The sequence below is a fragment of the Cyprinodon tularosa genome, unplaced genomic scaffold (assembly GCF_016077235.1).
Source record: "Cyprinodon tularosa strain WSP-4 unplaced genomic scaffold, ASM1607723v1 ctg637, whole genome shotgun sequence".
Classification (NCBI taxonomy): Eukaryota; Metazoa; Chordata; class Actinopteri; order Cyprinodontiformes; family Cyprinodontidae; genus Cyprinodon; species Cyprinodon tularosa.
In genome coordinates, this window is record NW_024039382.1 from 90,830 (window position 1) to 106,086 (window position 15,257).

Below are 15,257 nucleotides of genomic sequence, written 5' to 3' on the forward strand. Positions count from 1 at the left end.
TAAATGTTAATCGTCTTGTTCCATTGGCAAAATGTCTCACTTTCCTCCTCAATTCAAGAAAAAATGCACTTATTTTAGGAAAAAATGACTTCGTCCGTTTCAGTTTGCATGTTTTCTAAGCAAAAACAAGTCTTTGTTGGGCTACTGTATAAAGCCTGGAACTCAACGCTATTTCTGACATTTTGAACTGAAAAATCTTCCTGGATGGGAAGAGAAACGTCTTCAAACTTTGAAACAAAGTCCAGTGGAGTCTTTTTAACTTTTTTGGAATGATTAGGTCATGTTTTTTTTTCCAACAATATTTTTATTGTATTTTTTTTACAGATGTATCCGCCATATAACCAATACAATCAACAGCATCAGCAAACATGCTCTTAGGCACATATCTGCATAGATTCCTTTAAGGATACAGAAGATAATAGTCCATTGCTGAGGCTCCCTTGTTTAACCTTTCAGTCTGACAATCTTTTCTTCATCTTGAGACACGTCCACTCCTTCAACAAAGGCCCAGAAGGGTCTTGAAATGTTTTAAAATAATTCGCTTTTCCCTTTTTGGAGACATGTTATGCATTCCAGAGGTAAAGTCTTCAACATTTGCCTGATCCATTGTTTGATACCTGCTCCTGTTGTTTTTCTTCCAGAATAGTGCTATATTCATTTAGCTTGTAGTAGACAAATATCAAACAATAATTGTTCACATTTGGTAAAGAAAGTATTTTTTGGATACATCCCAAAATTAGGAAACCCCGATCTAGTGTAATATCTGTTCAACAGTATTCTTTTATTGTTCTCTAGAAGTTTTAAATTTCCCTGCATTCCCAGATGATTATGTCATGTTTCTAGTCCCCCAGTAGGTGGCGGTATGCACCTACTGAACGTTTGCAGTCCGCCAGCAAACAGACAAGAAGAAGAAGCAACAACAAAAACATTACAAGGAAAGAGAATCAAGCGAATCAAACGGATTTAATTAGTAATTTTTCCCGCAGATCAAATCTTTATCGGCTCCACTGTAGAGCCGTTATCCACTGGAGGAAACATTTTTAAGTTTATCTTCATAAACCTTCCAGAGGTTTGTTATTTATGTGTCTATTTTAGCCGCTAAAGCTAACCTGCGACTCGCTGTCATTTGAACAGCATTTCCTGAAAGTTTTCAGCTGAATAAAAAAAGGAAAACAGCCACAGCATGACCCGCCATGGGAAGAACTGCACAGCAGGAGCTGTTTACACCTACCACGAGAAGAGGAAGGACACAGGTGAGCGTTAGCTTCAGAGGAGCTAACAGCCGCGTTTGCTTCAGAGGAGCTAACAGCAGAGTTAGCTTCAGAGGAGCTAACAGCAGAGTTAGCTTCAGAGGAGCTAACAGCAGCGTTAGCTTCAGGTGAGCTAACAGCAGCGTTAGCTTCAGAGGAGCTAACAGCAGAGTTAGCTTCAGAGGAGCTAACAGCAGCGTTAGCTTCAGGTGAGCTAACAACAGCGTTAGCTTCAGAGCAGCTAACAGCTGCGTTAGCTTCAGAGGAGCTAACAGCAGCGTTAGCTTAGGAGGAGCTAACAGGGAGTCTGGCTCAGGCAGGCACCCATCTGCCCCCAACCCACCTAAACCCTTCTACTATGAGCAGCTTTTATTTATCAATGGGCTTTAAAAGGTATTTAATGGAAATGAGAATCAAACATTGTTACCATTTATTTTTTTTAAAAATTTTTCCCAGTTTTTCTTAGCTTGAGATGCAGCTAATCAGACAATGTTTTTAACCTTTTTCAAATAGTTATTTTGCCTTATCTGGAGCCTGGACTCTGTGGCCAGGGGCAGATTTAGGAAAATTGGGGCCCTAGGGAAAGATGGGCAGAGGGCCCCGGACAACACATTAAACAAACCGATTATACAGATACAGATATTTATAAATTTTATTAGTGTTGCATCGATGCCATTTTATGGCCCCAATACCGTTACCTGGCTGTGCAGTATCGGCTGATACTATCTGTTTGAAATTGATGTGTGTGTATATATGAAGAACTGCAAACTAATTGGATGTAAAATATTTGCCAACATAGCTTTGTAAAGGTGCTGCCTTCCTTTGTGAAGCAGGAAAAAGACTAATACAAAGTGAATCCAGTAGAACTTTTTATTGCCTACCTGGAATGGGTGACAATAAACACAACAATCGGTGCCCTATTTGTTGGTACTCGCCGATACCGATGCCACCATTTTAGTGCTGGATCGGGGCCTTGCCTGATACTGGTGTTGGTTTTTATAGTATTTTAAAGATAGGCTCTGTGTCTGCACCCTGACGCCCTATCTCTCCGGTTATTTTCCCTGAGCAGAGATCACTCTGGACAAACCCTTTAAAAAACACTTAATAACTTATGTGTGTTTAATAATAGCAGTCATGACAACAGTCTCTGATAGAAATTGTAATCTTACTCAGATCAGGGAAATTGCTTAGAATATACAGAAGGCAGCTGCTCACCTCTCAGGAAGTGATTAACAGTTAAAAAGGGATTTTCTACATCTCCAGTCTGCCACATCATCATATTTTATTTTATATCAGACACGTTAGCAGATGATTAGACATCCATGGCTCCAGCCTTATCAAAATATTACACTTCGTTCTTAGCTGAAGGACACCGCTCTCATCCCATGTCCAAATCTTTGCCACGTACAGAATAACGTGATATTAGGGAGTCACTGACCCATGATCTCAGTGCGACGGATGTTTCTACCCACAGACCCTTTGAGCTTTTTGTTGTCTCCCCATCCAGCTGCGTCTGGTTATGGAACACAGAGCGTCCGCCTGGGCAAAGACGCTATTAAAGACTTTGACTGCTGCTGCCTGTCTCTGCAACCCTGCCAGGATCCTGTGGTGACGTACGTATCTCTGTCATGTAAAAAAATCAAAACTGATTCCACCATAACTGAAACCGACAGTCTGTATTAATGCTCTTGTTGCTGTCCACAGCCCGGATGGTTACCTGTATGAAAAACAAGCCATTCTTGAATACATTCTTCACCAGAAGACAGAAATTGCCAAAAAGATGAAGGTGAGACCCTCATATCAACATCCACAACAAAAAGAAGATTGTCTGCACATCCTATAAACCAGTGCTTTTAACCCTGGTCCTCGAGGCACCCCGCCCTGTACGTCTTAAATCAGGGATGTCAAACAGGTTCCAGAAAGGGCCGTGAGGCTGCAGGTTTTCTTCTCAACCAAGCAATAATAGGACACCAGACTGCAGTCATCTCATCAAGAGAGTCCAGTCTTAACAGTAGTGATAGGTCCAGTAACACCAATGCATTGGTGCATGCATGGAGCCCATAGAGCAAAACACTGTATCGGTGCGCGTAGGCCTGTCGCGATAATCAATAAATCGCACAATAAATAAAAATTATCCACGTCATTTCATTTATCGGCTATATCGTCTCTGCCTGTGTTTTTCTCCTTCTATTGATGACGCTGGATGAAAAGGCATAACTCCGGTGCTATCCACTGACCCCTCCCCTTCCTCATTTTTGAGGAGGGATGAGGAATGGACTATCGCATCAAGTAGTCAGCGCGCATCATTTTGTACTTCTGCAGCTTTAGAGCCCCGTGAGGAGTTAGAGGAGTTAGCGAGGTAAAAAAAAAAACACATCGCATGTTGGAGGAAAAAGCTCGAAATGGAACTGGTTTGAAAGCCGAGCGCAACAGCCACAGTGTGGGAGTATTTCAGATTCAAACCAAATGACAGAGGCGAACCGCTGAACCTATGCGAGCCAGTATGTCGCATTTGTCATAAAACAGTAGCAACTAAGAGCAGCAATACAACCAACCTTCACATGCACCTCAAGCACAACCACCTAATAAAGTTTCTCCAGCTGGAAACAACGTACAAGCGTCTGTGTCTTCAAGTTTGCGACAGTCCACCATCACTGAAGACATTAATCGACAGGCAGCTTATAAAAAGGAAAGTGGCGCGCACTCACAGACAGCGTAGTTCATTTAATTGCTAAAGAGATGCTTCCATTTAATATTGTTAAAAATCCGGCATTTCAAAAAATGTTGCAGACATTTGATAGACAGTATGAACTCCCCGGGAAAACATACATATCACAAACGAGATATTTTGTATACGTTTTTTTGTTTTACCGGTGGTTTTATCTTGTGTTTAGTTTTTATTCAAGTGTATTTTAAGTTAACAGAGACTGAGAGTCCATTTAATTTTTATTTCTCATTTGATTTTTGGCAGCAAAATGCATGCATTATTATGTAATTTCCATTAAATCAATGTAAAAAGGTCTTCAAACAATATTATCATTTATCGCAATAATTTTTGAGACAATTAATCTTTCTGCAAAATTTGTTATCGTGACAGGCCTAGGTATGCATGGCGGTTCCAGAAAGTCATGTGACCGATACAGGACGTGTTTCTAACTGACTGACTCACTAAACTGTGTTGGAAAAAGTATCTCTCAAAAAAGTCAATCTTTTGCGTTCATCATTAAAATTATCAAGAATTTTGGAACAGCCTATAAGGAATAGGAACGTTTCAGCCATTGCATTTTTATTTTAATTTTCTCTTTGTGTCATTCTTTTCCTCTCAGTTATCACTCAACTTATCTGAATTTTGTTTATTTACTGTATTTACTGTTCCTATTGTTTTAAAATTATGATTTAAAATCCTAGTCCACAACCATCCTCATTCACATTTTCCCCTAGATTTTCACATTAAGATATATGTTAAAATTATTTATCTAAAAATATCAAAGATATTTTTATTTAACCATAGATATGAAAAAATACAATATAACCTACAATAACTTCAATGACGTCATTGTACTATGTCATCGAATCGATTCAGTTTATTCTGTTCAATCAGCTGCCTGTAGTGTCTTTAAAGGTCCAGCAGGTGTCAGTATTCTGTGAGACAAATAATTTTTAGGCAAATGAGTTTTTCAACCACATCTTCCTTATCATACATATTGTCCTACTCCAAGCTGTATAGGCTTGAAATCCAACTACCAATTAAGTAAATTAGGTGGTGTGCATCTGTTTAGTGAGTCAGTCAGTTAGAAACACCTCCTGTATCGGTCACATAACTTTCTGGAAACGCCATGCGCACCGATACAGTGTTTAGCTCTATGGGCTCCATGCAAGCACCGATACATCGGTGTTACTGGACCCATCACTACTTGCATCTCCTAATAACATTAACACCATATATAAGGTGTGCTTTATTATTCGGCAACTTCTTTTCCTTTGGCAAAATGGGTCAGAAAAAAGATTTGAGAGACTCTGAAAAGTCAACAATTGTCAGATGTCTTTCAGAGGGGAGCAGCAGTTTGGAAATTGCCAAGCTGTTGAAGTGGGATCATCGCACAATCCAGCGGTTCATGGCAAATAGCCGACAGGGGCGCAATGAATTGAGAAGGAATAAGACAAGACAATAATAATAACATAACAGGTCACCAATCTAACATGTTTAGCTTTATAACATTTAAATGCACCTCTCCAATGTCTTAACAGAAAAAAAATTTATGACCTGCATCACTGTACAGAAGACTGCCATATGATAGCCATGTTTACACTGTGCGCATGGCATACAATTATGCCAATTTTCCTAATCCTTGACCGATCATTTCTAATCTAGGGTTATCTGGGTGGAGGAAAAAAAAAATTGTGTCTGATTCACGCCAATTCCTGGACAATAATCACGCCATCTGGCGAAAAATCATGCATCTTATTTAAATCACGCGAGAATGTGTACAAAACAGCAAAAATGGCGCCAGCAACGCTTGTGGGTCGTTTTCATCGAATGTCTGTTATTTTAAAGTGATTTTGAGTGATAAATAATTTTTTATTGCAATTATATATATATATATATATATATATATATATATATATATATATATATATATATATTGGTTAACATCAAGCCCCTTTTAATGTATGTATGTGTAAGGTTGCACAGGTTCACAGGTTTGTTCTTTGTATTGTAACAAATCTAAAACGAATAAAAATAATAATAAAAATAATGTGAACATATATCTTAATGTGAAAATCTAGGGGAAAATGTGAATAAGAATGCTTGTGGACTAGGATTTTAAATCATAATTGTAAAACAATAAGAACATTAAAAACAGTAAATAAACAAAATTCTGATAAGTTGAGTGATAACTGAGAGGAAAAGGATGGCACGAGAAAATAAAAATAAAAACACAACGGCTGAAACGTTCCTGTTCCTTTTAGGCTCCAAAATTATTGATAATTTTAATGATTAACCGCAAAAGATTAGACATTTTTTTAGCAGATGCATCATGATGACAGATACGTTTTTAAACACAGTTTAGTGAGTCAGTCACCTCCTGTATCGGTCACATGACTTTCTGGAAACGGCATCGGACCGATACAGTGTTTAGCTATATGGGCTCCATGCATCGGTTTTACTGGACCCATTACTACTTTCAGCAGTTCCATAGTGTCAGTACGACCAGCATCATTTATGCTGATGTCCATCCCAGTAATCACGTCCATGAGGCTGAAGTCTGTCTGGATTCAGCACAGCGGTCTTTCCTACCCTGGATGGTGTTCCTGGTATGGACAGGAGGTAGGAGTTATTCGGACCCAGTCTTTGGTGGGTTTAGTTCTGGTTCGGGTCCCTTTCCAAGGCGGTACTTCCTGGCGCCATGCTGTACGCGGCTTCTTGATGATGCAGGCTGTAAATGGCTCTCTATACAAAGGTTGTGGCTTTTTGAGGCTCCAACAGAACTGAGGGATTCATTCCTGTTCATGAGGTGGAAAGACAAAAACATTTTTTGTTTTTTGCCTTAGAAATATTCCTACTTCTATGAAATCTTTAAAAATCTTTTCGCTGCTAGAAAAAAAGGAGCAGCACGACAGCAGAGAAGAGTAACAAGCTTTATGCTATGTTCAGACGGCACGCAGCAGAAGCAGCAAAAACACGCATGCTGCTTCATTTGTGATGCTTGTAGTTTAGCTCTGAGGTTTAGTTCTAGATGCGCGGTGAAAAAGTGGGTCTGATGCATGTTGGGCAGAGCTACCCTATCCTTCCACCTCTTCCTGCATACATCCTCTGAATAAACAGTTATTGAGCAGTGTAAAATTAGCATTAGAGTGACAGTGAATGTTTAATTCAATTCAGTTTATTTCTATAGCGCCAATTCCCAACACACGTCATCTCAAAGCACTTTACAGTTCACCACATCATGAAGTCACACTGATTAAAAGTTTAAGGAAAACCAGTTGATTGCATCGACTCATTGACTTAAAGGCAATCCCTCACACAAAGCATGCTTGTAGCGACAGTGGAGAGGAAAAACTCCCTTTTAACAGGAAATTTACCATCGTAAAGCCCTGGATAACTGACCAGTCTGATTTCCTCACTAATCCTCCTCCAGGCAAAGTCCTTTCTGCTCCTGTTTCTATACTGATAACAGGATTGGTCATAAATAACCGCATGAGAGCAAACAGCCATGATCAATTTCTCTTTCATGCTTGATGAATTCCCGGGTTTTCTACGTCTGTCCCTCCCATCTGAAAACACAGCAGCACCATGAGGCGAAGCTTCTCTGAATGGTTGATGTGGCAAATCGAGCAGCAGTAGTTAAAATTTTCCAACTCCAGCAGCTGCTGCTTCTGTAGCGTGTCATGCATGTCAGATGATCAGAAGCTCATGAGGCTGCTTCTGCTGCTCAAAATGCTGCAGGAGCTTTTCTGCGCCATGATGCACGTCAACCGTTGACTTTGCATGGAAACGAGCTGCTTCTGCTGCGTGCGGTCTGAACGTAGCTTTAGATAGAAAACCTACATGTTTCCCCACCTTTTTGTAAAACAGCTTTTATTATTAATTTTCAGTCTGTAATTTCAAAATGAGTTTCAGTTGAGCAGATGCAATAAATCATTTTTAATTTGCTGCTAAATGTTGCCTCTGTCTCCTGCAGGCTTATGAGAAGCAGAAACAAGCAATGAAGAGCAACAACCAGCTGGAGTCTAAATCCGAGGAGCGGCAGAGGGTGGAGAGGTTTAAAAGCAGCGAGAACAGCATCGTGTCCAAACCCATTAACCCTTTCACCTCCGGTGCGACACGCTGCTTCCCTACATGGAACACAGGCAGCGTTTCTAATGTCCTTGGCACAGGAAAGTCTGATTTGTTTTTGTATCTTCAGGGCAGAAGAAAGACGGCGAGGCGAGCGGCTCAGGAGAGCCGTCCTCTGCTGCTCCGGCCTCCACGTCCGGCCAGAGCCTCCCCAGTTTCTGGATCCCCTCCCTGACACCAGAGGCCAAACCAACTCTCCTCAAAAAACCAGTCAGTCATTTTTTTTTCTTTCTTTGTTTTCATTTTTTTCTTCTGTACCATGTGGCTAAACCAGCCTGATCACGTGTAGCACTCAGGTTTAGCTTTCTGGGCCTGCTCCCATCAAAACCAGTTAGAGCAGGGGTCTCAAACTGGTTCCAGAAAGGGCCGTGTGGCTGCAGGTTTTCTTTCCAACCAAGCAATAGCACAACAGACTCCATTCAACATGATGACTTGATGAGATGACTGGAGTCTGCTGTGCGATTGCTTGGTTGGAAAGAAGACCTGCAATAACACAGCCCTTTCTGGAACCAGTGTGAGACCCCTGCTTTAGAGAAAAGCAAGAGCCACTTAGAGCCCGCCTACCATAGCCTGCTTTTAGCCAATCAGGAATTAAAGGAAAAGTTCGGTCAGCAAGGAATAATCAATTGATCATTATCTATACCTAAAACTAATATGTTCGCTGTGATTAAATTAATTTAGCATTAATCAGTAAAAAAATAAAAACGATAATTTTCCTCGTGATCACTGAGACTGGGAGCGGCCATCTTTGCCCAAATATAGTAACCCCTCCCTCCTGCCATCTTCCAGCAGTGACGTCACGGTGCGGTAAGCCTAGCGCCATTCTCCCCGCTTTCCAAGCTAAATCAATGGGAACTACTAGACACATCTGCAATCAGCAACAATTATTGAAGATTTCCAGAGGACTTCACCATTGAAATTCACCAGAGCTATAGTGAAACTGACAATGCCCACGTGCATGGCAGCTGGATGCTGGAATACATCGGGTAAACGTGAAAAAAAAGAGTTATTCCACCTTTCTGATTCCTGATCCTCCACGGACGGGTTGGTCGTTGGATCGCCAACTTGAAGAGGGAGGATTTGCCATCGAACTTCTGGCCAGAGAAAAAACCCGTAATATGTAGCCAACATTTGGAAGAAGAATGTTTTCAAGATGACTTGGATAATAGCGCGTTGTGACAAACACCAGATACAGCACTGGGACTTGATCAACAGCCGATACCGCACCGTGACGTCACTAACCAGTAGGTGGCAGTAGTGTTCTTTGACAAACATGGATGCCTCCAGTAAAGCACATTCACATGAAAATTACTCTGAATTAAAAACACTGATCATTTATTGAAAAATATGAAATAATTTCATATTTAAAGAACTTTCAGAAGTTTGAATTCTGAATATGACTGAAATTTTCCTTTAAATAACACTTCATAATGAATATGTATTAAATAACCGTGAGACATGACAGCAGAATCAGATAGAATCTTACTCAGATCAGAGAAGTTGCTTAGAGTTACAGAAGCAGAGCTTACAGCTGGGCTCACGTCTAATTGAAGTGGCCCTGAATCACAGTTAGAGAAGCATTTTATACAACTCTACTCTGCCACATCGTTACATGATGCATGTTTAGAAATGGAAAGACATCCATGGCTCCAGTCATATAAAAATATTACTCTATGTTCTTAGCTAAAGGACACCACTCTCTTTCTATTCCCAAATCTTTGCAGAGTATAGATAGAAAACTGGAAAAACTGGAAAAGTGTCTTGACATGACTTGTGGTGTGAATTGGGGCTATAGAAATAAGCTGAACTGAATTGAGTAGATAATGAGGATGCTAACTGTAAAGCCGGACAGAGGAATTGTCTTGATTAGATAAACTAGTGGGGAAAACATTAGTTCTGACGCACAACAGGCAGCTAATATTAGAGTTTCACAGACTCACGTCACTAACTACAATATTCCTGACATCACACAATTCGTTGCTGCTTAAACAGACGACAGATTGTTCAGGCAGCCTGTCGTTGGTGTTTGTTTGCTTCCAGCAAGGACAGCATGTTGTTTGCTGAACTAATGTGTTCCTGTCTGTTGGCAAACCTTCACATAGAGGACAGGTTGACGCAACATCTGGAAATGAAAACCATCTCTTAGAAATATCAGAAATGTCGTCATGTTTAGACCTCTGGGTTTTTTTTTTGTAATAATCCCTATTTTGTTTGTTTTTTCAGAGCAAAGCGGTGCTGTGTCCCATGTCTGGACGACCCATAAAGATGAATGATTTAATCCCTGTACACTTTACCCCATTGGACCCGAGCCTGGACAGGGTGGCGCTGCTCAACCGCCAGGTCAGTCTAATCTCAGGGTTCCCGCAGGTCCTTAAAAAGTCTTAAAAGGCATTAAATTCTTCAAAATAAAACTAAGGCCTTAATTGGTTTTAAAATGTCACAAATCAGTCTTTCGTAGGTCTTAATTTTTAAAACATCATAAAAAGGATTATTTTTATTACGATTTATTTTTGTAATCTAAATAAAACGTTAAAATTAACAATTAAAAAAAAAAATTTATTAAAAAATAACTGCTCTCCATTATTGGTTCCGTCCCGATAGCGGAACCAATAAAGCGTTGTTGCGGCCGGGACATTTTGGAGATGCACCATTAACTTTTTGTCTGGAAAATATGAGCAAGTGTAAATGTAACCAAATTTGTCTCCAGCCAAGAGTTTCCTCCATGGCTAAAACCAGGGAACATACATGAGGCTCAGTGGATTTATGCAAGAAGTCATTGAAGCTCAGAACGATGGGAATGAAGGCAGTGGAGTCGCACATGCGAAGCACGAAACACAAAGCGTCAAAATGGAGTTACCGAGAAACAGCCGGTATTTCTCAGTTTAGTTCCACCCTTGTCTCTGCAACGCCTCCACTTATCACCAAATCAAACATACTAAGAAAACCATACAAAGAAAAATAGCTGCTAAAAAGACTTAGCACTGGTTATGTTGGGGCTTTAAAGCTGATTTGTTTTGTTCCCTGCTAAAACAAAGTTTGTGAATTCAGTTAAATAATTGTTAAAATATATCTGTCATTTGTGTGTTTTTAGCTTTCTTCCTGTATGGGAAGCTTTTCAATATTTGAAACATTAGTGCAGTGGTTTATGTTAAAATAAACCTTTGGGTTAAGTTGTCACAAGAGGGTTTTTCTGTTGTTTCTTGTGAATTTGGTCTTAAATTTTTATTTCAAGTGGCATTAAAAAGTCTTGAATTTAACTTTCCTTATGCTGTAGGAACCCTGCAATCTGCACTCTGCTTCCACTAACCCCCCAGATTCTCTGTCAGCACCTCAGCCCGCTCATGTTTGTGGTGCAGCGCGCCTGTCTGTCATGAGAGCTGTTCCACATCCACTGCTACTCCTCCGCACCTCACCGTCCACGCACGTCGAAGCAGAGCTATTTTTTGCTCCGCTCCAGTCCCGCCAAATCAAGATCCGCAATTGGAATCACACCAAACAGGAAAAAGAACATTGAGAAGATCCGGTTTTAAGACATTTGGAAACAAAGTCCAATGGATGGTTTTTAATTTCTTTTTTTGGAATGACTATGACTTTGATGACTGAGAATCTTCACCAGCATCCAGTTTGTCAAATTAAAATATATTAATGACAGATTGATAACTACATAATAATTCTTATATAATCCCTAAAACTAAGGCTGTTTAATTAAATGATTGGAAGCAAACTATTGATACTTCAACAGACCAGGAAGCAGATTTTTCCTCTCTATCAATATATTTATTTTAGGCTTCAAAGGCTTCACAGCTTCATCAAATCCAGTCAAAATAAACTTCTTATTGCAGGAATGGATGAAGTCTGGAGGTAGAGAACAAACATAGTTAATAAAAAAACTATTTTATATGATCCTAGTTATTCCTGTAAAAAAACATCCACAAAAAAAAAAGAAAATGTTTGGATAGAAACTGCACATCTGCTGGATGCTGATGGGGAGTTTTTTTATATGTCGTATTAAATTAGGCATTAATTTCCGCATGTTTTGCTCCTGTGCATTTAATAATAATATGGCGCCTGCGTTTCCCGACCTCCAAGGACGTCAGAGCGGAGCAAGGTGGGAGGAACAGCGGCGGCTGTAGGCTTCGCTTTGTGCAGGCGGTCTGGAGCGCAGCGGGGCGGGGCGGTGACAGGAAGGTAGGCCTTCAGAGTAAGAGGGACAAAGAACCTTGGTATGATCCACACCAAGATCGCTTCAACAATGGAAGGAAATGGGTGTGCACAACTCCAAAAAGGAATGAAGGAGTAGATGGTGCACGGTTTTAGAGGAACTCAAAAAAATCTGAATAAAAACACAGAAAGTTTGCCAAGACCTCCGACAGCATGAAGCTGAAACTGATTGTTGCTCTTATTAAATTCATGAAGATCTCCTCCAACTCAGAGGTTCCAAAACATTCTGGGTTCTGATCCACGGGGAATTTCCTAGAATGGAAAATTAACCAAAAATATTGGTTGAAATATAAATATTTCTAAGCATCTAATGCAGGGGTCGGCAACCTGCGGCTCTTTAGCGCCCCCTTGTGGCTCCCTGGATCTTTTTCAAAAATGTATAAATATTGATTTTTTTTTTATTTTTTTTTTATGTGGTGTGCAGGTTGCAAACAAAAAATAATGTTTTCCATTGCTTTAAACATTTGTATTATAGATAAATTTAAACAATAATTTGCGTCAAAGCCATAGAGATCAGTGATCATAACTTGAAACCAGAGTGGCGCGGTGCCAGGCTAACAAAGCTGCAGGTGTGTCTCGGAATATGAATCCCAAAGGGAAAAAAAGGAATATAGCTGATGAGAAAAGAGGATTCAAATAGGCTGAATCATTTGCTTTCATTATCAATGCTGAACGATTGCCTGAGTTTTAGCTTTGTAATGAGAGGGTGTCAAAAATAAAAATAAAATTTGGAAAGGCATTTCCAGGGAAGGCTAAATCTGCAGCCCACCACCAAGCTGGGAGGGAGAGAAGAAGTGCGACTGCAGGATAAATTAGAGGAGCGCAAAGAGAGATTTAAGAAGCGGATTGCATCTCCAAACTCCACTACTGCTGCTAGTTTGGTTGCAAGGATGGAAAAACGTTTATATATCAACGCTTTGATGCAGGTTTCTGAACTTTCTTCCATTTTTTCCCCCAAATCCTAAAAATATAAATCAGACCAAGAACCGATGGTGACGGAGGATGTGGGATTTCAGGGTTAGAGAGCACAGCTCTGATGTCACTTCCTGCTTGGTTCCTCATGACTCAATAAACTCCTCCCAACAGAAACACGTCCACCATAGAGAGATTCCTTTATTGTGTTTCTAGAATTTCATCATTGCAAGAAAACTTTATGTGACATTTGCTTCAGGATAAACATTTAATCCTAAATAATTATTATATATTAAGCCCATAAAGTCCTTTTCTATAGTGGGATAAAACACTTAGAGCCCGTGTTGCTATAGGAGGCTTATATAAGCCTTTTACATTTTTGCGGCTCCAGACAGATTTATTTTTTATTTTTTGGTCCAATATGGCTCTTCACCATTTGTCTCAGTTTATACATTTGTTATTTTGTTGTTTGCTTGATTTAACCATCTTTTTATTCTGTAGTTTGCATTCATATACTATCCCGGGTTTGTTTATGTTTGCATTTTTACAGATCATTTAGTAAAACATCTTGGTTTAAATTGGGTTATAACTCAATTTAAACCAAGATGGTTAAATCAAGCAAACAACAAAATAGCAAATGTATAAACTGAGACAAATGGTGTTCTCACCCACTTTGTCACACCGACCCCTGATCTAATGGGTATCATAGAAATGGATCAAACCAAATAAATTAATTGTTGATGCTGGTTTTACTAAGTGATGCTTTTAGATAAAAATATGCCTCATCATTATCAATTTTATTAGTTTCATTTGTTTTTACAGGATTTTAAGACGGCATACTTGTTAATCCCCAACTTTAGGGATCAGTTTTCTACATTAAATTAGTAGGAAATCACTAGCTCTAAAGCCAAAATGTAGATCTTAAAATAATTCACACAGAAGCATTTTTCATCAGTAATAATCTTCTTTAGTAAACTGGTAAATCCAGCAGAGTGTCTTCAGTCCTGGTGAAAGTCGGACTGTTACAGAAGATCCTTCCTGCCAATAAACTCAACAACTCATTAGAAAAGAAGTTCCTTCAACATTTCATTTCCTTTTGGCGTAAATACAGCATTTTTAAATGAATTTACATGAAATGTCTTTATTCTGCAGCAGCATCCATTCAGCTGAAGGTGACTGTATCTATTGGTCTTCCTATCTCTAGTTTTATGCCTTTTTTTCCAGGAGAGGTATGTGTGCGCGGTGACCAGAGACGCCCTGGGTAACAGTGTCCCCTGCGCTGTCCTGAGACCCTCGTGAGTACCCTCCTTTCCACCCTCCTCCTCTCCTTACTGTGACATGCCGCAGCGTGAGCGACGCGCCTGAGTGTCTCGTTTGTTTCAGAGGTACTGTGGTGACTCAGGAGTGCGTGGAGAGGCTGATCAGGAAGGACATGATTGATCCGGTGTCTGGAGACAAACTAACAGACAAAGACATCATCCTGCTGCAGAGGGTATGTGGCTGCCTGATATAAAAAAACCACAACAACAATCAAAGTTTATTTCTAAACTAATCAGTAACGTAGTTGATGAGGAAACTGCATTTAGCAACTTTAGGTAATATTTCCCTGACATGGATGCATGTGAGAGTCATGATGTTCTGTATCCTCATAGGGTGGAACTGGCTTTGCGGGTTCTGGAGTGGCCCTCAGCGCCAAAGAAGCTCGGCCCGTGATGCAGGCCTGAGAGGATGGAGATCTGTCCATTGTACCCACAGTGATTTAAAGTCCATCTAATTTGTAAAGCAAATGTCAAAGCCTGAGTGAGATATTTTTATAGCTTGTTGGAACCTGTCGGCTGCCATGTGATGTTTAATTTGTGTATTTTTCCCCCCTTTTGAATGGATGCTGTGTCCTGAATGGAGCAATGAATAAACCATCAAATAAAATTATTTTTTTCCTTCTAAGAGTTTTTTTTTTATATTTCTGGGCTTTAAAAATGGATGTAGAAGCCATAGTCAAAGTTTAGTGTCTCGACAGTTTAACTCTGCACTCTTCT

The 15,257-nt window shown here is 39.9% G+C and overlaps 1 protein-coding gene across 1 annotated transcript; it reads left to right on the forward strand.

The window, feature by feature from the left end:
* Positions 1-878: 878 nt before the first annotated feature.
* Positions 879-15,167, forward strand: LOC119798815 (nitric oxide synthase interacting protein). The gene is made up of 9 exons (XM_038308437.1): positions 879-1,253; positions 2,758-2,863; positions 2,955-3,036; positions 7,934-8,069; positions 8,159-8,298; positions 10,312-10,428; positions 14,446-14,516; positions 14,605-14,713; positions 14,874-15,167. Exons 1-9 carry the CDS (start codon positions 1,184-1,186, stop codon positions 14,943-14,945), a joined length of 903 nt encoding a protein of 300 aa, XP_038164365.1. The 5' UTR covers positions 879-1,183; the 3' UTR covers positions 14,946-15,167.
* Positions 15,168-15,257: the final 90 nt, after the last annotated feature.

Bases quoted from the DNA above. Each gene is read 5' to 3' on its own strand.
- LOC119798815 (XM_038308437.1), top strand. From the start codon at position 1,184: ATGACCCGCCATGGGAAGAACTGCACAGCAGGAGCTGTTTACACCTAC. The intron at 3,037-7,933 runs GTGAGACCCTCA...TGTCTCCTGCAG, and splicing joins AAATTGCCAAAAAGATGAAG to GCTTATGAGAAGCAGAAACA. The intron at 10,429-14,445 runs GTCAGTCTAATC...CTTTTTTTCCAG, and splicing joins TGGCGCTGCTCAACCGCCAG to GAGAGGTATGTGTGCGCGGT.